The sequence below is a fragment of the Diaphorina citri genome, unplaced genomic scaffold (genome assembly GCF_000475195.1).
Source record: "Diaphorina citri unplaced genomic scaffold, Diaci psyllid genome assembly version 1.1 scaffold1354, whole genome shotgun sequence".
Taxonomy (NCBI): domain Eukaryota; kingdom Metazoa; phylum Arthropoda; class Insecta; order Hemiptera; family Psyllidae; genus Diaphorina; species Diaphorina citri.
In genome coordinates, this window is record NW_007378782.1 from 22,589 (window position 1) to 49,929 (window position 27,341).

Here is a 27,341-nt window from a genome sequence, read left to right on the forward strand (position 1 = left end):
ATCTGCAGTTGATTTAAAATTCTGTTGCGACGTGCAACGACCAACCAGAGTATCGGATTTGAAAATTCAGGTAAAAAGCAGGTTTTTGAAATCAGAATATGGTACCACTACTAAAACAATCGATTTTTAAAAGAAAATACAATGCATTAATGAGAGAAATTCTTAAATCAAGGAGTTAATGATTTATGAAGAAATGCCTACGAACTTTAAAGTAAGCGTTACCCACTAAAGCCTTTGTGTGATTTCTCCTGTCCATTTTTCTATAGGGCCAAAGAATCACTGTTTGTTGATAAAATAAATAAAAATATAAGAACATAGTTTTCCAATGTAGGTAAAAATTATTGCGAATCCTATAATTTAGTATTTAATGATAACTCAACTCAACTATCCCAGTACATGAGTTGAGTGGTTATAAATGCCGTTCATATTTGCTGATTAGTTTTTGGCCCCCACGCCCTTACCGAAAGCCCTTTTAATGTGTGAGATCTGCGATTTACAGATTACTGAACAACTAGAAAACCTTCTGCCCAAAGGGAAAGGAACTGTATGAAATATATTCACAAAAAAGGACAGTAGGTAAAGAAAAAGAGAAGACAGCAGAAAAACTGAAACTGAGCCAACCGAAATACGTACAAAAATACAGAATGAGGAGTAGAGGAGTATGAAATAAATGAAACCGAGAGATGAAAACATCACCCTAAAAGATCTACTGGAAGTGGTCTAAAGTCTACACGTAAACTATAGGTCTAAGTCTAATTGTAGGTACTAAGATAAATGGAGGTTGGTACACCTTAGGTACAATCTGAAAAAAGTCTGGAAGGTACCTAATTAGTTTGATTTATTATTTTCAGGCCCTCTTGCACAATGTCTGAATTTTCTGGATTGGGTTTGGATGATCATTTTGGTGGCCTCTCTACTAATCAACTATTGACAACACAGAAAAAATGTTCCCCAAAAGATGCTTTAAAGTCATTGAGAAATTTAATGTCCAAAAGCCAAAATGTAAAGTTCGACAGTTGTTACCCTGTCAAAAGTTCAATAAAAGCTACATAAATTCTGAGATTTCTCCCTTGTCCTATACATTCCAATGGTCTTAACTGGAATGTTATTTGGATTCAACTCTACAAGCCGTGCCTGCCTTTTAAACCTACCTTCTCTGTAATAAATTAGGTCCTCCATAATTTATCATTCAACTAAAATTAATACCTAGATAACTATCTCATTAAAAAATAGGTACAATGACGGTAGGTTGGTATGTAGGACATCGATATGTAGCTTTTCAGTGAATATTATTCATACACTATTAGGCTTGCTAATAATTATTTAATGAAAAAATTAATCAACAAAATTGCACTTTGAATGAAAGGCACAAGAGAAAAGGCACTTATTGCTTATTTGACTAGAATTGGACCAATATGTAAAGTTCGACAGTTGTTACCCCGTCAAAAGTTCAATAAAAGCTACATAAATTCTGAGATTTCTCCCTTGTCCTATACATTCCAATGGTCTTAACTGGAATGTTATTTGGACGCCAGTGGTATTTACACAAGGCCAATAGCTGGACTGGTTACTGCCCTCGTGTAATCCAGACATTAGTCCCAAAAAGTGCAATAGTCCTAAACGAAAATGAACGCGGCACACAAGGGATCAAGAAGAGTCCTAATAATAACCCCAAAAACCCTTTAAGAATCTTCAAGCAAGCTGGAAGGACTTTGGTTGGAATCATCCCGATGTGTTTTGAGGCGAAACAAGTCAGTCGTATCAATATCGCTGGATTCTTTCTGTGGCTGAGGAGTACTAGCGCCCTGGTAGGACATGAAGCCTCCCCACTCCATACCTAGATAGAAACTACGCGTGGAGCAAACCGGAGGGGAGAAGTGAGGCACGGGACTGGCCGCTGAAATCAAACAGGAAAATAAATTGTTGACCAAGAATAGTTTAAATACGGGTTCGATCCCTGCCCAGGGCGAAGTTTTTCCTAAACAGATGAGGTTCGTTTTCCGAACTGCTCGGCTGCCTTTCTAGTTTATCCTATCCCGTCTTCCTTCTCTCTTTGATTTCGGGACGATTAGATCTTCGTTGTTGCAATTCCTTCTGTTCAATCAGCTAGATGGAATAGAGGGAATTATGAAAGCAATATTCATAATTGTGCCCAAAACTGTGCCTCAAAATTGGCCCTAAAGTGTCACGCAGAGTTGACTATGCCTCAAGAGTCAACTTGACCTCATCTATGTAAAATGAAGTCAAAAACTTTGATTAGTTGATTTCTAACTCTTTTAATAGACAAATAACTGAAATAGGTAATGTGATCCCGCCGGGGGACGTTAAGCTGAGAACGCACCGGCCCTGGACGTACTACGATAGACTTAGCAGGCCAGTAACTACATCTAACAAAAATTAAATTGCTCGATCAGTTGACCCATCCCAGTGGCTGGAACCACTTAGGTTATCTATGTAGGTAATGTGATCCAATATAACATTTGGGATTGTAAGGTTACAAAGGTCTAACCTGGTACACTGATGACATTGAGATCTGGAGAAGGACTAGCTGGAGACTGAAGGGGACTGGAGAAAAGTTCCTGTGGCTGTTTCGATACGAGCTTCTCCTGTTTTCTCCATTTGGCCCTTCGATTTTGAAACCACACCTAAAATAAAACCAAGATATTAACATTAGAAAAAGGAAAAATCCAAAAGATAACTATAGTAACTAACTAGCTAGTATTGAAACAGCTAGCTTTCTCTTATCCTGTCCTCCTTTTCTTTTCGCATTCGGGACCATAAGACCTCCGTTGTTACAGTCCCTTTACCAACGCTTTTTTCTTTCTTTCAAGTCTTGGATCGGTACACCTGTTCATGAAATTATGATTAAGTTTTAGGAATAAATAACTATGTGTAGGTACGAGGAATCTATGTGATAGAGCTGTAATTACCTACCTGTACCCTAGCCTCTGTCAGGTCGATCCGGAGTGCCAACTCCTCTCTGAAGAACACATCAGGATAATGAGTCTTGTGAAAGGCGCGCTCTAGTTCTTCTAGCTGAAAGTTGCTGAATGTTGTCCTATAAATGAAGAAAAAAAAAAGGTTATAATAAGGTCTTTTATATTATTAAATAAAATGTTATCATAGGATTTCCCGTTAATTTGTAAAATAAAGATAATAATAATAATAAAAGTGGCTAGGTACCGCCTCGCCAGGCCGGAGGTAATGCAAAAATATTTCTTGAAAAGGAGAACCAAATGGTATGAATATTATACAGAACCCTACAAGAGAAAATATTTCAGTATTCTGTTGGAAAGATAAAGCATTTTTATACGTCATTATAACCTACCCGTTTCACCTATTAAGGTGTGTCAAAACATAGTCGACGAGGAAAATGTATGTCGTCGAGGCAGTTTGGACGGTTCAGTCGACATCGATCGATAGCCGGTCGACTATGTATGGACCTTTAGGTCAGGGCCGGATTAGCCGCCCGCGGGGCCCGGGGCAGTTTCAAAGGCGCGGGGCCCCCAGTTTGGGCTGATCGAACTTGAAATTTTCAGCGCCGCAGGCGAAATTTTTCAAAAAGTAGGTAGATATGTGCCTCATGCTTGTCACAAGTTAATTTTTTGACGTACCTGCGTAGATATTTTCTTATCCTAATTTTCGCTGAACGCTGAAGTGAGCAAAATAAAATAGAGTGCCGCAGGCGAAATTTTTGAAAATTTTGCTAGATATTTTCTTATCCTAATTTTAGCTGAACGCTATCTCGAGGTCCACCCCTCTAAATACGGCCCATGTACCTTGCTTTGATATTAAGCTATTGGGTACCAAGTTGTGCACTAGGATAGGTACCAAAAGCTCCATGCTTTTCTTTGTTGATCCAATGACTCCATTTTTGTTTCCATCTGGTCAAGAGATCTGAAATGCGGACGATGGTCATATTGGTCAATCAGCCTTCCTGGAAAGATATAACACGAATGTTGCTAAAATGTTCAACACAAAAGAGAATAAAATAGGCTCTTGATGTGAAGTAGTTGAAGTTGAAATACTGCACAAGGATATAAGGCTAACAGCAAAGTGATAGTCTACAATAGTAGTGTTGATAGTTGATAGGTATTATAAATATTATAACATACCTAACTACCAAACAAGTAATTAAATTAATTAATTTTAACATAAGAAGAAGAAAAGTGAAGAAATGTTACCCTGGAAATACGTATAGAAATTTCGAAACAAAAATTAGAGTAACAGTAATAAAAGTAATAATGGGTTCAACAAACAACAGAATAGATAAATCTAAAAATTATACCCATAATATGGCTAAATAATAATAATGATAGAGATAGAGATATAATGTGGCAATGTATTTGGCAACAAATAAATAAAATTAAGAAAATTTCATACCTATAAGGTTTCTCCCCGAATTTAGGAACTACCCTTTGAAAAATGCTTCAGTCAATTTTTCTCCTAACCCTAACACATCCTTCTCTCTGCGATTTCGGAACGATAAGACTTCAGTAGTTCCCTCTACAAAACCTTTTTGTGAAAGTTGCCACTATGGTTCTCACCGCCTCCTCATGACCTTCAAAACTATCTGCCTTCTTCAGTCCCTCCGACCTGAAACAGATATACAAAAATACAATGAAAAGAGAACTTCAAAAATACTTCCTGGAAATGGAAGATGAGGCAGGGGTTAGGGAACCCCTGGGACAGGGTTTCTGATGGTGATGAATTGATGATGTTGATATGCATAAAGGATCAATAAAGCGCACGTCCTACTTTGGACTAAAAAAAAAAAAAATATGATTACGACTAGAAACAGAGAAAACGGAAGTAAGAATTATAATATAACAAAAAGAGAAAACAAAAATAACAAGAAGAGAGAAAATAGGAAGAAGACGAAACAATATAACAAGAGAAAACAAGAAAGAAAATTACCAAAATACCAATCTAACAACAAGAGTGCCTGAAAAGTACTAGCTGTACTGAAAAAGGAACAAAACAAAATGATTATTCGTGAGATTATTTTATAGAAAACAATATTGACTGTCTGGGGGACTTTAAACAGGGAGTAGACCAGCCTGAATTTCCGTTAGGGTTACCAGCCCTAGTTAGGGTTAATTGAGAGGCTGACGAAAAACGCCGACCCCGTCTGTACACGGGAAAAGGCGAAAAAAAAGGAGAAGAAGATTATTCACCTCAAATTGTCCACACCGAAAGCTCCCCGGAAGGAATCTGGATCTCGACAGAACTTACTCCCCGGGATGGCAACTTGCTGATCGTGTTCCGGGCATTTCTTCTTCGGCGGGAAAGTCTCCCAGGACCTCTGCTTCTTGATGGATCGCTGATGATGGCCTCCCTTGTTCTTCTCGCTGGTACCTATCACGAGGACCCAGGTCTTCTTGTCATCCGCCGCAAAGTCCATCGACGCCCTTCGTCTGGAAAAATCCAATCCCAGCAAGAAATACTTGGTAAGTTTTTCTACAGTGTCGTAGCATGCCCATTGTCAATCCCATAGTATGTCCCTCAACAGATGGGCGAAAAGAGACACAATTCGACTGTATACCCAATAAAGGTGCAGGGTCAAACGGTCAACACAAGAGCATAAAAAAAACTTTGTGGGGCCAGGAAGAGACTTGAAATGTAATTCTGGTCAATTCCATAAATTTAGCTTTGCCCTAGGTATTAAGTTTTTTGTAAAGATCTTTCTTCGTTGAGCTTCAGTTCTCTGACTTACACTAGGGTATGACTAGGGCCATCAGAATAGAACAGTTCCTCCGTATCTGAATGGGGATAAGCATTAGGGCGAACTCTAGGCCGGGGTCTAGGGGGCGGGGAAGGTGGAGCAGCATGAACCAAAGCATGGATCAGCAGTGTTGAGTCAGCACCAGAGGGCACCACCATGGAGGTGTCGCCTATACGTTGATATTCAGCATCATCCCCTGAGTCTGCAAATAGGAAAGTGGTTATTAGAATCAGCAGCATAATTTATTTATTAGATGTCTGGGGGGAAGGTGGAGCAGCATGAACCAAAGCATGGATCAGCAGTGTTGAGTCAGCACCAGAGGGCACCACCATGGAGGTGTCGCCTATACGTTGATATTCAGCGTCACCCCCTGAGTCTACAAATAGGAAAGTGGTTTGTTTTATTAGAATCAGCAGCAGACTTAGATTATTAAAATCAGCAGCAAACTTTATTCATTTAACAATCCCAGTAGTACACTTACGAAGGCATTGATTGAATTCTTATCCAAAGGTACTGCGGTTCACATTTCACATACGCAATATCTCTTCTCTCTCTCTCTCCCTCTTTCGAAAAATTGCAATTTCAATATTTTTTTGAAGAATGATTCCATTTACGTAAATCTAGTCTATCCAATATCCCCCCGTCCCACGAGAGTTCGATTGGTGTAAATTATGAGCTTCAAACCAAAACCCCATAGCTCGTAGAAAAAGATCCATATTTGGGTATACAGTTTCCCAAGGGAAAGCACATGGTACCCCATCTGAAGACATCTTACCTTTGCCATCTTTAGGATGAGAGTGGGGAGTGCTAGCGCGAGACCTTTGCTTGATTTTCTCCTTCAAATGATTCTCCAAATGCTCCTGAAAGTCGCGACATTTGACGACAGCATTCTGATCCTGGGAGACAAATTACAAATATTGTTATAAATTACAAATGTCGGAATATTTCGCCATTAGGGGTAGACTTTATTATAAACAGATAAGATTCGTTCTCGGAATGGATGGCTTTCTCCTAACCCTAACACATCCTTCTCTCTGCGATTTCGGAACGATAAGACTTCAGTAGTTCCCTCTACAAAACCTTTTTGTGAAAGTTGGTTTGTTCCTCTATAGACTTTGATAATTCTTCTTCTTCCTAGCCTTTTCCTCCTTAAATAGGGTAAACTTTGATCATTATATAAGAAGATAATGTACTCACCAGGCTATGAGATCGCTTATCATGTTGAACTCTCTCATCCGGAGCCTCCCTCCGCACCATGGTTCCCAACTCTCCCGAATTATCCCTCCTCACTCTCTCCCCTCCACTTCGTATCTTATCCCCCGAGTTTTCTCTCCTGATTCTCTAACTTTGATAATTCTTCTTCTTCCTAGCCTTTTCCTACTTAAATAGGGTAAACTTTGATCATTATAAGAAGATGATGTACTCACCAGGCTATGAGATCGCTTATCATGTTGAACTCTCTCATCCGGAGCCTCCCTCCGCACTATGGTTCCCAACTCTCCCGAATTATCCCTCCTCACTCTCTCCCCTCCACTTCGTATCTTATCCCCCGAGTTTTCTCTCCTGATTCTCTCCCCGCAGGTTCTTTCTCCCGAGCGGTCCCGATGGGAAGGTCTCTCTCCCGAGTGTTCACGATGCGATGGTCTCTCGCCCGAGTGTTCCCGAGGTCTCTCCCCCGAATGTTCACGATGTGTCCGCTCCTTGGGTTTCTCCCCCGCGGAATGGACTCTGTCCCCGGCGTAACTTCTGTCCCCCGTAGAGTGAGGTCTATCGGAAGCATAGCCTCGTTCCCCGCCGGAATGAACTCTCTCGCCAGAGTATGTTCTTTCACCGGTCGAGTGCGGCCTTTCGCCCGTTGAGTGTGGGCGGTCTCCCGTCGAATGTGGCCTTTCCCCAGTCGAATGTGGCCTTTCCCCTCCGTTATATCTTCTCTCCTTCGAATGAGATCGCTCCTGATCCGTGTCTTCCTTGTGGTGGGACTTGCTTCTCGCCATGGTGTTGTACATACCCACCCCGATGTCCCCTACTAGACCGCCCCCTGCTCGCTTACTCTCCTTCTCCTTCAGACTGTGGCTCGAATGATGGCAGTCGATTCTGCCCACTGGAAAAGGGGAAAAATAGACAAAATTTGATATTAGAGGAATCAATTCATATAATACATATTTAGAGTATATGCACCAAGTGTCGAGAAATGTACGATTCACCCTTTATTTAGAAAGTTGGAAAAGAGTTCGCGTTTCTCAGAATTTAGGCTATCGACCCAAATCGCTCAAAATTTGTCAGACAGGTTCATTTTTGGATGTAGATCAAAAGTGTCCTAGGGTCGAGGCTCGAGAAATGTACGGTTCAGCTACTATTTAGGGACACATTTTCGAAAATTAAAAAGAGTTCGCGTTTATCAAGACTCAAGCTCTTGGCCCAAGTCGATGGAACTTTACAGAAGGGTTCATTTAGGATGAAGAAGTAAATATTCTGATTCTGGTAGAAATAAAGGGTCATTAAAACATACCTGAGTTAGGAGCGTGGAGTTTCGGCCTCGGTATATCGATTTCCTTGCCTCTCCCTTCCGATCTACTTCTGCCGCGAGCAGGTTTTGTCATTTCCTCACCTCCACCAGACTTCTTGCTTTTGTCATCCTTAATTCGCACCTGGAAAATCAGTTGATTTTTCTTAAAATTTCTATTCCCATCCGGGGCGGATTTTATCCTGAACGGATAACGTTCGTTCTCGGAACGGCTGGCTTTCTCCTATCCTGTCTTCCTTCGGATAGTCAAAGTTCAAGTCCGTTATCTACCCTCTATCCTGTAGGTATCTAAGGAACATAAACATGACCAGACTCAACAGAAGTTTACAGGGGGTTTCAGAGGTTCAGTCTTTTATAAATTTAGGGCGCTGCTACTCTTTTAGATGTGGGATTTCTTAGGAGGAAAAAAGGGCTTAATGGGCAAAGATCCCGACATTTCTACAAGGCTAAATACATAGCACATCTGAAACTTATCGTTACTTAAAGGGAAATCAAGTAAACTTGTGCGTTTGCGCTTTCACATTTAAATTTTGTGCTTTCACATTTAACTTTTGCGCTTTCACATTTAACTTTTGCGCTTTCACATTTAACTATCTTTTCAATGTTTCTCTTGCGCTTCAATTTTCAAGGCACCCCTTCACAACTGCAATTACGCTTGCCTTCCTTGATTTACGCTTTACATCTCCTCTAAGATGACGTCGGTAATTAGGCATAGTCAAAGCGCAGTTAGTTACTAATTATAGTTAGAGGCGCCCCTCTGGTAACATTTGTATACGCCCATACGTAAAAGTAGGCCTTGTTCTTCTTTCCGAGGCCTCTTCTTTCTCATCATGTTTGGTACCTCCAGTGCCTTGCAAACGGAGAGGACTTTTTCGTTTTGCAGATCGTCGTGGGTGCATGTGGTCTCCAGTTTGCTACTAGGAGTAGGAGATGATCTTGTGTTTGAATGGAACCACATTCGCAATTCGGATCGTCTGCATAACACATAGTCAAAGCGCAGTTAGTTACTAATTATAGTTAGGGGCGCCCCTCTGGTAACATTTGCATACGCCCATACGTAAAAGTAGGCCTTGTTCTTCTTTCCGAGGCCTCTTCTTTCTCATCATGTTTGGTACCTCCAGTGCCTTGCAAACGGAGAGGACTTTTTCGTTTTGCAGATCGTCGTGGGTGCATGTGGTCTCCAGTTTGCTACTAGGAGTAGGAGATGATCTTGTGTTTGAATGGAACCACATTCGCAATTCGGATCGTCTGCATAACCCCATCTCTTCTTATTGTAGTTGCAGCAGGATGGGGAGCGCAAGCGGTTGAGGGATTTCCATGTAGCAAATGGTTGATTGGCTCCTGGAGTTCTGGAGGCAGTTCTTTTAGATGTAAGTCATAGCACGCGTTGTTTATTTATTTGGGCGGGAATGGTTGCTGCGACTTCTGCTGCTGGGATTGCTTCTTCAGTGTCATAGTCCTCGTCTCTCTCTCTTAGATTTAGGAAAAATAAATAAAATCCAACTCTATTACCTTTTCAATAAGATGACTGAGAACACCTCGAGAGCTCAAGGATCTGAATTGATCCAGTTGCATGGATTGCTCACAACAGGGACGATGTCGCGATATTTCCTTCACTGGCATGTCTTTACTGATCTCACCATCTGGGAAAACGAACCAAAATTTTCAAAAACTTTGCCTGTGGCGTAGCTTGCCCCGAATCGGCTTTATGGGATTGAGGCTCCCCAAGGTAAGGTTAGTGGCCACCCCTGGTTTATAGCGCCAAAGTGTGGGTGACACATCCAAACTAACCTCATTCATGTAAATGAAGATTAATAATCGCCTACCTTTATAAAACATGTTGGGATCAGAGGTAGGAGAACAGATATGCACGGTATGACACTCGGCAGGTTTCGGTGCATTCGGGTCTCCTTTGAATCTGCAAAGACACAAGTACATTAGTACATGTATTGTTATTGAGAAAAAAGAACATTTAATTCTACTCGATAAGTCCCGAACTAAAGGTATCTAAACTTTGTGTGCCCACCAAAACGGCAATTCTTCCCAAGGACCAGAGTACAAGGGATGGTTTATCAAAAACTGCAAAGGGGCACCCAAAAAGTTTATATCAAAGCTAAGGGGTCATGTCCTACATATTGAGTGAAATTGGTCCCTCAGGGAAGAGACTGATGTCGTATTTTCCTTTCGGAAACTGAGAGGATTTCCCCTCTTCTGAAGATCTCTTTTGGCGTGGTAGGGCCTTTACTAAACCATAGAAAATCTGCCATCTTGAAGAGGGGAAAACGCTCAGATACACCTTCCTCTCTCAACATGAGAGACATAGCACACGAAGTGCTGATTCATACTCACTGTCCTTGAGACTGAAGATAATGATCTGTCAGCCTATCCACTAGGTTATGAAGACTAGCTATTTCATCCAGGCCCTTCTGATTAGACAACTGTTTCACTATAGGTTCCAACTGTTGCGCAACAGCTTCCACTTGTTCCACTTCCTTCTGCAGACGATGAATCTCGTTCATCTGAAACAGATGTGAATATTCAATCATGAATTCCCCCAGGGAAAATGACCTAATAGTCAACTCCGAGCTTTTGAACACAACTGAATTCCCTATATCTAATCGATAAAAAAAGAGGTTTGATAAAGGAAGCTGTGAGAAAGGAGATCTTATCATCCCGAAATCGTGGATAGAAGGAGGCCAGGATAGGAGAAAGCCAACCGTTCCGAGAGCGAACCTAATCTGTTTAGGATGAAGTTCGAACCGGACAAGAATCGAACCAGCTTGATTTTATTTAAATGGGCCACATATCTCTTTTTTGGGAAGTTTTTTTAGAAATAAATCATTTACGGAGAGCACTTTTTCGTTTGCAGATCGTCGTGGGCGCATGTGGTCTCCAGTTTGCTACTAGGAGTAGGAGATGATCTTGTGTTTGAATGGAACCACATTCGCAATTCGGATCGTCTGCATAACCCCATCTCTTATTGTAGTTGCAGATTTCCATGTAGCAAATGGTTGATTGGCTCCTGGAGTTCTGGAGGCAGTTCTTTTAGATGTACATGAGTCACAGCACGCGTTGTTTATTTATTTGGGCGGGAATGGTTGCTGCGACTTCTGCTGCTGGGATTGCTTCTTCAGTGTCATAGTCCTCGTCTCTTGCACAGCGGCCACTATGGTTCTTACCGCCTCCTCATGACCTTCAAAACTATCTGCCTTCTTCAGTCCCTCCGACCTGAAAAAGATATTGAGAACAAAAATGCAATGAAAAGAGAACTTCAAAAATATTGTCAGCCCAAAGCAATCACCCTAGTTAGAGGTTTACGACAAACGCCGACCCCATCTGAACATGGGAAAAAGAGAAGAAAAAGAAGAAGATTTTATAGAAAATAAACATTATTAATTTATTATTATTCACCTCAAATTGTCCACGCCGAACGCTCCCCGGAAGGAATCTGGATCTCGACAGAACTTACTACCCGGGATGGCAACTTGCTGATCGTGTTCCGGGCATTTCTTCTTCGGCGGGAAAGTCTCCCAGGACCTCTGCTTCTTGATGGATCGCTGTCCTGTTCCACATGTATCCGATACAATTGTTCCTGCCAAATGGACTGGAACACAGATCTCAATCGTTCCAACTCCACCTGGTTCCGTTCCAACGTATCATGAAGCCGGTGACAGTCGCGTGAGATGTTCTGGTAGCGTAAAATAAGTGGCGGAGTACCAGCGCGCCGAATGAGAGTAATGTCGCGATGTAAATCACCCAGTCTGTCACGGACGTTGGTTAACTGGGAGCCCAATTCCTGGATGCAGAAGAGGAAAATGATGGTGTGGTTCTTTTTTTACACGACTCCGTTTTGTCTCTCTTTATTGGTGCTGGTATAAAATGTGCTTTGTTTATTTTCCAGTACAATATGATTTAATAATGGGGTAGTGGTTAAGCATGAGGACGCGGGTTTAAATCCCAACTGAGGAATGGAAATTAACCTAATTAAAATTTTCAACGAAATAATATAATGGAATTTACTGCCGTGGTAAAGGGACTCAAAAGTGATTCGGACTTGAAATCTCAAATGCTGGTTCTCAAAACATATACAGTAATAAGTACACATTTTTTCTACTTTTTCTGGATACTGCAGCTTTATTTAAGCTCCCAATGCATGGTCCAGGAATCAAGATACCCTCTCATATTTCTTACTTAGTACCTACCTAATCATTTTTGCTAATACACCTTTCACTCACCTTAATTTGACTGTCAAAGCTTCGGCAATGATTGGAGAAGGGTCCTTCTCCCTCTAAGGTTTTCGCTTTGAGGGCAACATGTTGCTTCTTGGAGGGCGGAGTCACACTAGCTACTGACGGGTTAGGTTGGGGCGTTGTAGACTGAAGACCGGGGGTCGAGGGGCCCATTGAAGCAGTCTCAAATTGGCCTGAGGAAAAACATCGTGTTTTATCGTTATTATTTTACTGAAACTTCCTATAAGTTGACTGGAACTCGAGCGCTTCAGCTCTTTTTCATTTATAATTGCACTTGCAACCAATTTTATTTTTATAAAGTGCTCTAAATGCGTAGGTTTTAGGCTTGCATATCGTAGCGAGGTCCCACCATGGTCTATTTAAAAAAAAAAAAAATTGAATAATAGTGTAAAAACCTGCTAAATTCGAGTCCTAGAAGTGTACCTAGACTATCTAGAATCTAGAACATAAGATTTTAGGTTTAAAATCGCCTAATGGGTAGATACTCGCTAGATACTACTGTCTCTTTAAAGTTACTTACTACTCAAGGGTGTAGTCGTGGCTTCAGACATAGCAGACTGAGGATGTTGAGGGGGCATGAGCTTCCCAATCCAGGGTTCCAGACAATGAGCGAACTCTGTTCTGTAGTTAGTTCGAATGGTGCTGTTCTGGAGTTGCCTGGGGAATTGAATACATTTAAAATAGTTTTATTTTTATATATTTACTAGCTGAATTCCGTCGCTTCGCTCCGGAATCCCGCTAGTTCATCCCGAGGCATGGCCAAACTTGTGGAAAAGGCATGGCCGAACTTGTAGTTATCAAACTAAAAACATAAACGAAACTCAATATTAGGCGAGCGAGGAAAAGTTTTCTCTCCCTCAGTCTCTGCACTCTGTGTATTTCTTATGGTTATTTTAGCGATCAAAAATTGATCATATCTCAGGATCGGTTTAGATTTTCGCAAAATCCTTTCTTATTGCACACCTAGACCATAAAAGGAATATTCCTACCAAATTTCAGCTTTCTAGGTGTTGTGGTTCTAGAGATAGAGTGATCAGTGTGTGAACTATGAAATGTGAACTGTGAATGAGATCTCGTTCTTATAATATAAGATTTAAAAAAAAAATCTTTTTCTTCGCCTTTTTCCGAGTACAGACGGAGTCGGCGTTCTTCGTCAGCCTCTCCATCAGCCCTAACTAGGGTGATTGCTTTGGGCTGACATTTGGTTTTGGCTACAAATTTTACGAGGGGATGCCCTTCGCACTCAACCTTTGGTATTTCTTTAGCAAGAGAAATTCAGGCTGGTATGCTCCCTGTTTAAAGTCCCCCAGCCAGACTAAGCTGGTCTACTCCCTGTTTAACGTCCCCCAGTCAGACTATAAATAAATCCAGTATTTTATGCACTGTAAATAAATCACTTACAAATTAAATAAGACCAACTTACTTCATGGGTTGTGACAAAGATGCCACCGCGGTCATTCGTTCCATCATAGGATACACGAGCTGTAGGAACTGAAACTTGTTGGCATGTGTGGAGAAGGTTTTGCACAGAAGGACGTGATGTTGCAGAATGGGCAGCGAGCTACTCAGGAAGTTCAGCTGACTACGGAACGTGCGGTCTTTAGCTTCGAATTGTCTGGAATAGGAGGGAAATAACAACAATGTATTTAGGTAGGGTTTGCTTAGTAATCAATCGCCTTCTTAAGATACTTCTTAGAAGATGAATGAGTGCCTTAGAAGATGAATTAGGTACTATTATTGAGGTCAAATTTTCAGATAAATTAAGATATGAGAATAAAATGCCATAAATTGATTGGGATTCAAACATTCGAACCCGCGCACTCCCGCTTACCTGGCGAGCGCCTCGACCTAACTACTACCAAGTCAGGCTTAAAAATGGCTATCCCTTATCTAAATTCCAAAATCAATCCCGAAATATGGCACACTTTCACTCTGTTTGCAGATATTGTTTAGGCTGCCGGGCCAAAACTATTCGGATATTTTAACAAGGTCTCCTCTATCCTGATTACCTCTGTACTTCCATGATCATCGAGTTCTGGGTCTTAGTGATAGCGTCTATCATACCCTGACAGAAAGACTGGATGGTCATCTTCTCCGTGTCACAGTTCAGCTGTAATTCGTCCAATGAGCTGCGACAATTCATCAGACCGGTTCTCACCGAAGCTTGAACTTCACAGAGTACCTGCAGTGATAGAAAAGACAAGATGAACGGCTGTCTGACTAGGGGCGTTAAACAGAGAGTAGACTGTGGTACTATAAACAGGGAGGAAAACAGGCTAACCCTAATCAGCCTAGCTAGCTGGCAGTTCTTCAAAAGGTTCTCTCTGCTCTTATTTTTTTTAAGAGGTTTGACAGAGGGAACTGTAACTGCTATGGTCTTATCGTCCCGAAATCGAAGAAAGAAGGAAGACAGGATAGGCACGCACAACATCCACTGACACCGGAGTACTCGCATCGACTACAATTGTACAATTTTTTTACAAGTTCAAACACGATTTTGTTTGAAATAAAAGATGGCTTCCTTTCTGATACTTCTAGTACGTATCTTGTCCGTGAGAGCGCAGCACATTCATTTTCTCCCGACGGGAAGTGGTTCTCAAAATGCTCACCTCGCAACCCACGTGGCCCATTTATTGTGTTTCGTGCTGATATGGGTAGGTACCTTTCTTGGTAGGCGAATTCAGCGATTTGATGGACAATTCATTCACTGTAGCATACCTAGATGGAAACTTTCTGAGTCTTCCGTCATGGACAAAAGGGTGTTTTCATGTTTTCAAATACAAAAGAATCTTTATTGGTTGACCTGTGAAAAAAAGAGTAGGTAATGAAAAAGAGGAAACCCACTTTCTTTCGTAATAAATAGCTCATATCTATTGTAGGTATATTTATTTAGGAGCTTCCATATAGGAAAAACATCTCACATCAAATTACACAGAGAGGAAAATTAATAGGTAAACATGGATCGCTGATGATGGCCTCCCTTGTTCTTCTCGCTGGTACCTATCACGAGGACCCAGGTCTTCTTGTCATCCGCCGCGAAGTCCATCGACGACCTTCGTCTGGAAAAATCCAATCAGAGCAAGAAATACTTGGTAAGTTTTTCTACATAATATCAAGAACAGATTGACTGTAGGTAGTGTTGGTGTAAGTGTCGTAGCATGCCCATTGTCAATCCCATAGTATGTCCCTCAACAGATGGGCGAAAAGAGACACAATTCGAATGTATACCCATTAAAGGTGCAGAGTGCAGGGTCAAACGGTCAACACAAGAGCATAAAAAAAAACTTTGGGGGCCAGGAAGAGACTTGAAATGTAATTCTGGTCAATTGCATAAATTTAGCTTTGCCCTATTAAGTTTTTTGTAAAGAAGATCTTTCTTCGTTGAGCTTCAGTTCTCTGACTTACACTAGGGTATGACCAGGGCCATCCGAATAGAACAGTTCCTCCGTATCTGAATGGGGATAAGCATTAGGGCGAACTCTAGGCCGGGGTCTAGGGGGCGGGGAAGGTGGAGCAGCATGAACCAAAGCATGGATCAGCAGTGTTGAGTCAGCACCAGAGGGCACCACCATGGAGGTGTCGCCTATACCCTCTCTTAGATTTAGGGACGATAAGCCCTTAGGAGTTACAGTTCCCTCTGTCAAACATATTAAAAAAATAAATAAAATCCAATTCTATTACCTTTTCAATAAGATGACTGAGAACACCTCGCGAGCTCAAGGATCTGAATTGATCCAGCTGCATGGATTGCTCACAACAGGGACGATGTCGCGATATTTCCTTCACTGGCATATCCTTACTGATCTCACCATCTGGAAAAACAAAATCCCATAAAATTAACAATATAACAAACAATTTTTCTTATAATTTAAACAAGGTTTAATCACATGATTGTAAACTTTACCACAGACATGTACAAGACTTTGTTTAGACTGCGGCAGTAAACAAGGTATATTCTATTCTTTAACCGTTGGCTTTTATCCACTGACATATTCTCCAAGTAAGCTGGGGAAGTACTATATTAAACCCTACTGTGCTTACCATTAAATTAAAGGAAAATTTCTATCCGTCCAAAAGCTAGGATAACTGGGTTCTTGGAACACACTGTAAATGGGTTTATAGCTTTCCCTTTTTAAATCTCACTCCGCGCCGCTGCTTCTAACGTCATAGTGTAGGGGACACATCCAAACTTACCTACTAACCTCATCTATATTACCTTTATAAAACATGTTGGGATCAGAGGTAGGAGAACAGATATGCACGGTATGACACTCTGCAGGTTTCGGCGCATTCGGGTCTCCTTTGAATCTGTAAAAACACACGAATGTTTTAGATAAAAACACCTTTGATTTCACGAGGTTTGATCGGGAGAAATGTAACAACGGAGAGCTTAGGTGACCGATGCTTAGGTGTATTGGCAAATAGCTCGAAAGGATGGGGCTTCTGCGAATCTACGAAATTTCTAGGGTAGATACTCACTGTCCCTGGGACTGGAGATGATGATCCGTCAGCCTATCCACCAAGTTATGAAGACTAGCTATCTCATCCAGGCCCTTCTGAATAGACAACTGTTTCACTATAGGTTCCAAATGTTGCGCAACATAGTCTACTTGTTGCGCAACAAACAGCCCTAAAGGATGGGTTAGGATCTACGAAATTTCTGGAGTAGATCATACTCACTGTCCCTGGGACTGTAGATAATGATCTGTCAATCTATCCACCAGGTTATGAAGACTAGCTATCTCATCCAGACCCTTCTGATTAGACAACTGTTTCACTATAGGTTCCAACTGTTGCGCAACAGCTTCCACTTGTTCCACTTCCTTCTGCAGACGATGGATCTCGTTCATCTGAAACAGATCATGAACGTTTGATGTGAATATTCAATCATGAATTCCCCCAGGGAAAATGACCTAATAGTCAACTCCGAACTTTTGAACACAACTGAATACCCTATATATAATCCATAAAAAAAGAGGTTTGATAAAGGAAGCTGTAAGAAAGGAGATCTTATCATCCCGAAATCGTGGATAGAAGGAGGCCAGGATAGGAGAAAGCCAACCGTTCCGAGAGGGATCCTAATCTGTTTAGGATGAAGTTCAAACCGGACAAGAATCGAACCAGCTTGATTTTATTTAAATGGGCCACATATCTCTTTTTTGGGAAGTTTTTTTAGAAATAAATCATTTACCTGAGACTGGAAAATATCCTGTTCCACATGTATCCGATACCTGTATACCCAATAAAGGTGCAGGGTCAAACGGTCAACACAAGAGCATAAAAAAAACTTTGTGGGGCCAGGAAGAGACTTGAAATGTAATTCTGGTCAATTCCATAAATTTAGCTTTGCCCTAGGTATTAAGTTTTTTGTAAAGATCTTTCTTCGTTGAGCTTCAGTTCTCTGACTTACACTAGGGTATGACTAGGGCCATCAGAATAGAACAGTTCCTCCGTATCTGAATGGGGATAAGCATTAGGGCGAACTCTAGGCCGGGGTCTAGGGGGCGGGGAAGGTGGAGCAGATCCTGTTCCACATGTATCCGATACAGTTGTTCCTGCCAAATGGACTGGAATACAGATCTCAATCGTTCCAACTCCACCTGGTTCCGTTCCAGGGTATCATGAAGCCGGTGACAGTCGCGTGAGATGTTCTGGTAGCGTAGAATAAGTGGCGGAGTACCAGCGCGCCGAATCAGAGTAATATCGCGATGCAAATCACCCAGTCTGTCACGGACGTTGGTTAACTGGGAGCCCAATTCCTGGATGCAGAAGAGGAAAATGATGGTGTGGTTCTTTTTTTACACGACTCCGTTTTGTCTCTCTTTATTGGTGCTGGTAAAAAATGTGCTTTATTTATTTTCCAGTACAATATGATATAAAAATGGGGTAGTGGTTAAGCATGAGCACACAGGTTTAAATCCCAACTGAGGAATGGAAGTCAACCTAATTGAAAATTTTCAACGAAAAATATAATGGAATTTGCTGCAGTGGTAAAAGGACTCAAAAGTGATTCGGACTTGAAATCTCAAATGCTGGTTCTCAAAGCATATACAGTAATAAGTACATATTTTTTCTACTTTTTCTGGATACTGCAGCTTTATTTAAGCTCCCAATGCATGGTCCAAGAATCAAGATACCCTCTAATACTTCTTACTTAGTACCTAATCATTTTTGCTAATACACCTTTCACTCACCTTAATTTGACTGTCAAAGCTTCTGCAATGATTGGAGAAGGGTCCTTCTCCCTCTAAGGTTTTCGCTTTGAGGGCAACATGTTGCTTCTTGGAGGGCGGAGTCACACTGGCTACTGACGGGTTAGGCTGGGGCGTTGTAGACTGAAGACCGGGGGTCGAGGGGCCCATTGAAGCAGTCTCGAATTGGCCTGAGGAAAAAACATCGTGTTTTATCGTTACTATGATTTTACTGAAACTTCCCATAAGTTGACTGGAACTCGAGCCCTTCAGCTCTTTTTCATTTATTATTGCACTTGCAACCAATTTTATTTTCATAAAGTGCTCTAAATGCGTAGATTTCAGGCTTGCATATCGTAGCGAGGTCCCGCCATGGTCTATTTTTTTAAATTGAATAATAGTGAAATTCGAGTCCTAGAAGTGTACCTAGAACATAAGATTTTAGGTTTAAAATCGCCTAATGGGTAGATCCTCGCTAGATACTACTGTCTCTTTAAAGCTACTTACTACTCAAGGGTGTAGTCGTGGCTTCAGACATAGCAGACTGAGGATGTTGAGGGGGCATGAGCTTCCCAATCCAGGGTTCCAGACAATGAGCGAACTCTGTTCTGTAGTTAGTTCGAACGGTGCTGTTCTGGAGTTGCCTGGGATACATTTAAAATGGTTTTATTTTTATTTATTTATTTAAAAAAAAAAAAAAAAACTTTTTCTTCGCCTTTTTCCAAGTACAGACGGAGTCGGCGCTCTTCGTCAGCCTCTCCATCAGCCCTAACTAGGGTGATTGCTTTGGGCTGACATTTGGTTTTGGCTACAAATTTTACGAGTGGATGCCCCTCTTTCGAAAAATTGCAATTTCAATATTTTTTTGAAGAATGATTCCATTTACGTAAATCTAGTCTATCCAATATCCCCCCTCCCACGAGAGTTCGATTGGTGTAAATTATGAGCTTCAAACCAAAGCCCCATAGCTCGTAGAAAAAGATCCATATTTGGGTATACAGTTTCCCAAGGGAAAACACATGGTACCCCGTCTGAAGACATCTTACCTTTGCCATCTTTAGGATGAGAGTGGGGAGTGCTAGCGCGAGACCTTTGCTTGATTTTCTCCTTCAAATGATTAGTCCCCCCGCCAGACTAAGCTGGTCTACTCCCTGTTTAACGTCCCCCAGTCAGACTATAAATAAATCCAGTATTTTATGCACTATGAATAAATCACTTACAAATTAAATAAGACCAACTTACTTCATGGGTTGTGACAAAGATGCCACCGCGGTCATTCGTTCCATCATAGGATACACGAGCTGTAGGAACTGAAACTTGTTGGCATGTGTGGAGAAGGTTTTGCACAGGAGGACGTGGTGTTGCAGAATGGGCAGCGAGCTACTCAGGAAGTTCAGCTGACTACGGAACGTGCGGTCTTTAGCTTCAAATTGTCTGGAATAGGAGGGAAATAACAACAATGTATTTAGGTAGGGTTTGCTTAGTAATCAATCGCCTTCTTAAGATACTTCTTAGACTCAGGTGGCGTATCCCGGAAACAGTTCACGCACAACATGATCTTCTGATTGTTTGAGAACATGATGAACTGCTCACCGTGCATAGCACACTGGAAAATAGAATAGAATAGAATATACTGCCGAAATGAGACTGAAAAGACCCTTTACTCCAGACACTTTTGATCTTAATTAATAATGGAAGCTGTCTGCAGAAATTTGAATTGAGCGCCCTGTGGCTAAAGGTGAAGTCGTAAGAAGAGAGATTTAATAAATTATGTAGATATAAACTGTCCCTGGGCCGGATCTTCGGATCCTTGGCCGATATAACGACTATAACTTCTAACATTTACTTTATATCGAGAACTTACCCGCTTGAAAGTTTCCTTGGCGCATTTAGACAGATGAACAATGTCATGCGTGGAAAACATTTTGGCCCGATGAGTGTTTTCCCGACACCGAGAACACAGGGATTGACCTGAAATGTGGAAGGAAATGAGCAGCGTCATTTGTGCGTACAAATCCTTGTTTCTAAGCGCTAGGCCGCGGGTTCGATTCCCGCCCGGGGTGGATTTTATCCCGAACAGATAATTTTCGTTCTCGGAAAGGCTAGCTTTCTTCTCTCTTCAGGATCCTCATAACTTTAGCCTTAGAGCTTGATTAATACAACGTAAAAAAGATGCAAGTAAGAGAACAATAGAGTATCTCCGTTTTCACAGACAAAAAGGATCAAATTTCAACATTGAAAGTTGAAGGTGAGGTTAGTATCAGACAACCAAGTCAAACAAGAACAAAGGAACTTAATTTTTGAAAAAAGAGGTGAGAAAACAAAGAAGAAAGGTTAAAAAGAGCAATATATATTCGCCAGAAATAATCCCAAAAGAACAAAGGAAATTCAATGAATACAATAGAAGAAGGAAAACAATAGAATATTGATGAAAAAAGTGAGAAATAAAGAGCAAGCAATGGGGAGGAAAATAAGCAAAATGGGGAAGCACAAGTACTTGGGTGTAAAAAAAGTTGAAGGAATAACCATATGAGTTTCAAGTAGGATGATAAGTAGCATAAAGTGGTTATGTAAGTTTACTGCTATAGTATCAGTAAGTTCAAGAGTCTGCTTTACAATCTGGTAAAAAAAGGCCAGAAATATGTATGCACCTACGAGTACACTTTGATAATGTTCATACTGTTGTGAGAGGCAAAAGAGTACTTGAGAGAATCTCACTAGTGGTACCCTACTCGAAACCATCTACATGAATCTACAATAGGTATGTGAAAAAAAGTCGAACTTACCACAAGTGGAGCAAAAGTACATGGCATTTCGGTCGCGCTTGTCACAATTGGCACAGGGCGGATTCTCGGCGTTGGCAACCTCAATAAGTTGCTTGAGAACATTGTCAGGGGGCGGTAGTGTCGATCCTTCCTTCAGCAACGTGTGTTGGCTGAAATAGATAAAAGCATTTCATGAGATCTCAGTAAACTGGGCAAAAGGATTATCAGGGTTGTGTAAAGAAGTAGCTACGTTATAATTTTTAAAATGAGCCCTGCATTAAGTCAGTGTACCTCCGGATAATCTTTTTTGCTGATTCATGTAAACTTGTGAACCCATTACTAAAGTCCTCAATTATTGATCAATCACTTCTTTATGTCACGATCCTAGAGTCGTGCCCAAAAGTTTTTCCTCGGATTTCAGTGACAGTAATTATCATCAAATTCAAACTACTTTGCATCTAAGCAAGAACCCATCATATTGAATCAGAGGAGGCAGTTAAGACAGTCAGGGAAAGATCCGATACTCACCCACATATAGGACAGGACAACTTGCCATCTACCGTACGTCCCCGGAGGCATCTCGCACAGAAGCTATGATAGCAAGGATATCGCTGGATTCTTTCTGTGGCTGAGGAGTACTAGCGCCCTGGTAGGACATGAAGCCTCCCCACTCCATACCCAGATAGAAACTACTCGTGGAGCAAACCGAAGGGGAGAAGTGAGGCACGGGACTGGCCGCTGAAATCAAACAGGAAAATAGATTGTTGACCAAGAATTGTTTAAATACGGGTTCGATCCCCGCCCAGGGCGAAGTTTTTCCTAAACAGATGAGGTTCGTTTTCCGAACTGCTCGGCTGCCTTTCTAGTTTCTCCTATCCCTCCTTCACTTTTTGATTTCGGGACGATTAGATCTTCGTTGTTGCAATTCCTTCTGTTCAATCAGCTAGATGGAATAGAGGGAATTGTGAAAGCAATATTCATAATTGTGCCCAAAACTGTGCCTCAAATTTGGCCCTAAAGTGTCACGCAGAGTTGACTATGCCTCAAGAATCAACTTGACCTCATCTATGTAAAATGAAGTCAAAAACTTTGATTAGTTGATTTCTAACTCTTTTAACAGACAAATAACTGAAATAGGTAATGTGATCCCGCCGGGGGACGTTAAGCTGAGAATGCACCGGCCCTGGATGTACTATGATAGACTTAGCAGGCCAGTAACTACATCTAACAAAAATTAAATTGCTCGATCAGTTGACCCATCCCCGTGGCTGGAACAACTTAGGTTATCTATGTAGGTAATGTGATCCAATATAACATGTGGGATCGTAAGGTTACAAAGGTCTAACCTGGTACACTGATGACATTGAGATCTGGAGAAGGAGAAGGACTAGCTGGAGACTGAAGGGGACTGGAGAATAGTTCCTGTGGCTGTTTCGATACGAGCTTCTCCTGTTTTCTCCATTTGGCCCTTCGGTTTTGAAACCACACCTAAAATAAAATCAAGATATTAACATTAGAAAAAGGAAAAATCCAATAGATAACTATATTAACTACTATCGGAACAGCTAGCTTTCTCGTATCCTGTCCTCCTTTTGTTCTTTTCGCATTCGGGACGATAAGACCTCCGTTGTTACAGCTCCTTTATCAAACGCTTTTTTCTTTCTTTCAAGTCTTGTGGATAGTGGATAGGTACATACCTATTCATGAAATTATGATTAAGTTTTAGGAATAAATAACTATGAGTAGGTACGAGGAATCTATGTGATAGAGCTGTAATTACCTACCTGTACCCTAGCCTCTGTCAGGTCGATCCGGAGTGCCAACTCCTCTCTCTTAAAGATGGTTGACTGTGGTTCAGGAATGAGAGTTCCCACTACACACGACACGATTTTTTTTTTTCTCGAACGACACAAAATGTGGGCAATATCTTTGTAGGCAATACAATTTGAATGTTCACATTACAGACGACACGATTTTTTTTCCGAACGACAGGTAGGAAAGGGGCTTAAGAAGGACAGCATGCCTGGAATGTAAGTGAGTAACGCCATAACTTACTTACCGATAGAGACCGCTCCATCTTCTTGGAGCTCTGACTGAAAGCAGTGTCTATGTCAACACAATACTGCCTACTCTCAGGTGGCGTATCCCGGAAACAGTTCACGCACAACATGATCTTCTGATTGTTTGAGAACATGATGAACTGCTCACCGTGCATAGCACACTGGAAAATAGAATAGAATGGAATATATCCTGTTTATACTGCCGAAATGAGACTTAAAAGACCCTTTACTCCAGACACTTTTGATCTTAATTAATTATGGAAGCTGACTGCAGAAATTTCAACGTCCTGTGGCTAAAGGTGAAGTCGTAAGAAGAGAGATTTAATAAATTATGTAGATATAAACTGTCCCTGGGCCGGGTCTTCGGATCCTTGGCCGATATAACGACTATAACCTCTAACATTTACTTTATATCGAGAACTTACCCGCTTGAAAGTTTCCTTGGCGCATTTAGACAGATGAACAATGTCATGCGTGGAAAACATTTTGGCCCGGTGAGTGTTTTCCCGACACCGAGAGCACAGGGATTGACCTAAAATGTGAAAGAAAATGAGCAACGTCATTTGTGCGTACAAATCCTTGTTTCTAAGCGCTAGGGTGCGGGTTCGATTCCCGCCCGGGGTGGATTTTATCCCGAACAGATAATTTTCGTTCTCGGAAAGGCTAGCTTTCTTCTCTCTTCGATTTCGGGACTATAAGACATTAGCAGTTACAGTTCCCTATCAAACCTCTTGAAAAAAGAAAAAAAAAATTAATGGGGTACCTATCTGAAAGGCAACTCCAAAAATTACGAGTAATAAAACAAAACAACTTAACCTTATGGTCAGCACTAGACGTGGTTAATGCCCGAGGCATTTTGTACCACCTCCCATTTACCTTTTCTTTATTCTGCTATTGCCATTCGGCGAAAGCTAAAGCCGCTAAAATAACAACAACACCAACAACAACAACCTCCTATTTACCAGGCAAGTTACGTGACATAAATAAACAGACACAGGTTCATCATAGAGTACTAAGAGCAACGACCTCAAATCAAGACGGTAGAGATGTCACCACTTGTGGGTTTTGCGGAGAGTTTGACTTTAATCTAGTCGCAAAATTTCAGGATCCTCATAACTTTAGCCTTAGAGCTTGATTAATACAACGTAGAAAGTTGTACGTAAGAGAACAATAGAGTATCTCCGTTTTCACAGACAAAAAGGCTCAAATTTCAACCTGAAAAGTTGAAGGTGAGGTTAGTATCAGACAACCAAGTCAGACAAGAACAAAGGAACTTAATTTTTGAAAAAAGAGGTGAGAAAACAAAGAAGAAAGGTTAAAAAGAGCAATATATATTCGCCAGAAATGACTATAAACAGGGAGGAAAACAGGCTAACCCTAACCAGCCTAGCTAGCTGGCAGTTCTTCAAAAGGTTCTCTCTGCTCTTAAAGATGGTTGACTGTGGTTCAGGAATGAGAGTGTTCTCACTACACGCGACACGATTTTTTTTTTTTTTTTTTTTTTTTTTTTTTTTTTTAAAAAAAAATCAGTCTGAAGCCTTCAACAAGGACGGACGGACTTTGGAGATTTAGTTTCACTTCGTGGCGCTCGCTACATTTCGATGTTTTCCTGCAAGACGAGAAGTGACAAATTACAGAATTTTCGATATGAGAAAGATAGAACGTCAGAAAATACCTAGCAAAACTTCTATCTCGCAATTGGTTTTGACGAAATTTTCACCACCTAGTACCAAGTCCTCTTCAAAAATATCCCTACGACCCTTTACGTCAGTCTAACGTGAAGGAAGGATAACCACTAGGTTAGGATAATGCCTCAGGTATTCTCGACCAATCAACCCTTTGGACTTTATTATAAAGTTGTCAACTTCTCAAACGCATGAGGATAAAATCCAAGTCATGGTTTATACCAAGTCCTCTTCAAAAATATCCCTACGACCCTTTACGTCAGTCTGACGTGAAGGAAGGATAACCACTAGGTTAGGATAATGCTTCAGGTATTCTCGACCAATCAACCCTTTGGACTTTATTATAAAGTTGTCAACTTCTCAAACGCATGAGGATAAAATCCAAGTCATGGTAGGGATTTGAACCCACGCGGTACATGAACATTTCAGTTGTGACCTTTAAAAAAATCAATGCTGACCTCTTTTGCAAAGTCGCGGGGAACCCGTAACCCTATTACTTCAATTGGAGCAATAGAAATGGGGTACCTACGTAGATATACGTGCACATACAACTCCTACAAGTGTAAACGATAACTGTGAGATAGTTGTGATCGTGATTGCCTGAATGAGCTGTGGCCAGATATGAGGATACGATTGCAATGGGAAAATCAGTCTAAATTCTACTCTTGAAAAGTAAGTCCGGCCAGCCTAGTTAGCTTCTCGGAACGGCTGGCTTTCTCCTATCCTGTCTTCCTTCTCTCTTCGATTTCGGGACGATAAGACCATAGCAGTTCTTCAGCAACGTGTGTTGGCTGAAATAGATAAAACGATAAAAGCATTTCATGAGATCTCAGTAAACTGGGCAAAAGGATTATGAGGACTGAGTAAAGAAGTAGCTACGCTGTAATTTTAAAATAAGCGCTGCCTTAAGTGTGTGTATCTTCGGATGATCTTCTTTGCTGGTTCATGTAAACTTGTGAACCCATTACTAAAGTCCTCAAATATTGATCAATCACTTCTTTATGTCACCATCCTAGAGTCGTGCCCAAAAGTTTTTCCTCGGATTTCAGTGACAGTAATTATCATCGAATTCAAACTACTTTCCATCTAAGCAAGAACCCATCATATTGAATCAGAGGAGGCAGTTAAGATAGTCAGGGAAAGTTCCGATACTCACCCACATATAGGACAGGACAACTTGCCATCTACCGTACGTCCCCGGAGGCATCTCGCACAGAAGCTATGATAGCAAGATAGGAGACATGGCTCCGTGTAGTAATCGTCACATACATGACAGAGGAGTGGGTTCTTAGGGCCGCAAGAGGTGGGCGTGGGGGCTTCTTCGCCCTCGGGAGGCCCTGTTCCTTCCGTTGACTGCTGATACATGCTTCCTGATCCCTGGAGAGAAGAGGTTTTGCAGCAGGGAAAACAATCACACCTGTCCAGGACAATCAAATTCAATCATTGTAGGTATGTACAAGTACATACACTAAGAACTTGTAATATGACTAGCAGGTTGCTCTTGCTGCGCCACGGAAAATTGATAACTCGATATTGGTTTAGATTTCTACCAAAAGAATAAAGTTGAATTATTTTTTATACTTGGGTCGAGTGGATTTGAACACAACACATACCTTCAGGCACACTCCATTTGTCAAGGGTCTAGGTTTAGAATAGAATAGAATATACCTTGTTTATCCTGCCAGAATGAGACTGAAAAGTCCCTTTACTCCCGCAGTCTAAACAAGGTCTTATTTATTTGTGCTCGCTTGTGAAACGTGTGAAACAAGGTTTACCTCGCTCTCGGGATCAATTTAATTTGAAGGAACCATTTACCTACTGATGAATTAAAGCAAAGGTAAAAAAAATGTTCATTGTTTCTTTCAGGAAACACAAGTTTAAGAAATGGATGTGTAACACCTTCAACACTCCTCTACAAATGCTCACCTGTCCGAATCAATTTCAGCTCTCTATTCCGCTTTACCAACCGAAGATCACCGCCCTTGTCCTTTCTGATCGGAGAATCGAACCCTCAGCTCAGATCAATCCAACTCTGTATACACCACCAAGCTGTCTGAAGCCTTCAACAAGGACGGACGGACTTTGGAGATATAGTTTCACTTCGTGGCGCTCGCTACATTTCGATGTTTTCCTGCAAGACG

General features: G+C 41.3%; 2 protein-coding genes across 2 annotated transcripts in view; both read right to left on the minus strand.

Annotated features, from left to right (window-relative positions):
• Positions 1-1,326: 1,326 nt before the first annotated feature.
• Positions 1,327-3,872, minus strand: LOC103515496 (aristaless homeobox protein-like). The gene is made up of 4 exons (XM_026828183.1): positions 3,832-3,872; positions 2,935-3,058; positions 2,510-2,645; positions 1,327-1,897 (listed from the first exon to the last, which is right to left on the minus strand). The coding sequence occupies exons 1-4, from the start codon at positions 3,870-3,872 to the stop codon at positions 1,683-1,685; spliced, it is 516 nt and encodes a 171-aa protein (XP_026683984.1). The 3' UTR covers positions 1,327-1,682.
• Positions 3,873-3,924: 52 nt separating this feature from the next.
• The window catches only part of LOC113470041, a 40,301-nt gene continuing 16,884 nt past the window's right edge, over positions 3,925-27,341 (minus strand). The window contains exons 5-22 of the mRNA XM_026828184.1: positions 23,941-24,047; positions 23,515-23,676; positions 14,509-14,681; positions 13,923-14,114; positions 13,020-13,156; positions 12,485-12,672; positions 11,805-12,045; positions 10,599-10,779; positions 10,076-10,167; positions 9,762-9,892; positions 8,235-8,373; positions 7,153-7,826; positions 6,923-7,066; positions 6,501-6,621; positions 5,717-5,927; positions 5,178-5,417; positions 4,516-4,596; positions 3,925-3,937 (exon numbers count right to left, since the gene is read on the minus strand). Coding sequence (XP_026683985.1) covers positions 3,925-3,937; positions 4,516-4,596; positions 5,178-5,417; positions 5,717-5,927; positions 6,501-6,621; positions 6,923-7,066; positions 7,153-7,826; positions 8,235-8,373; positions 9,762-9,892; positions 10,076-10,167; positions 10,599-10,779; positions 11,805-12,045; positions 12,485-12,672; positions 13,020-13,156; positions 13,923-14,114; positions 14,509-14,681; positions 23,515-23,676; positions 23,941-24,047 — 3,227 coding nt within the window. The remainder of the gene's footprint in view (positions 3,938-4,515; positions 4,597-5,177; positions 5,418-5,716; positions 5,928-6,500; positions 6,622-6,922; positions 7,067-7,152; positions 7,827-8,234; positions 8,374-9,761; positions 9,893-10,075; positions 10,168-10,598; positions 10,780-11,804; positions 12,046-12,484; positions 12,673-13,019; positions 13,157-13,922; positions 14,115-14,508; positions 14,682-23,514; positions 23,677-23,940; positions 24,048-27,341) is intronic.

Bases quoted from the DNA above. Each gene is read 5' to 3' on its own strand.
- LOC103515496 (XM_026828183.1), bottom strand. From the start codon at position 3,872: ATGGAGTCATTGGATCAACAAAGAAAAGCATGGAGCTTTTG. The intron at 3,059-3,831 runs GTACCTATCCTA...CTTCATTTATAG, and splicing joins AGAAAAGCATGGAGCTTTTG to GACAACATTCAGCAACTTTC. The intron at 1,898-2,509 runs GTTAGACCTTTG...GTTTGATTTCAG, and splicing joins CAATGTCATCAGTGTACCAG to CGGCCAGTCCCGTGCCTCAC.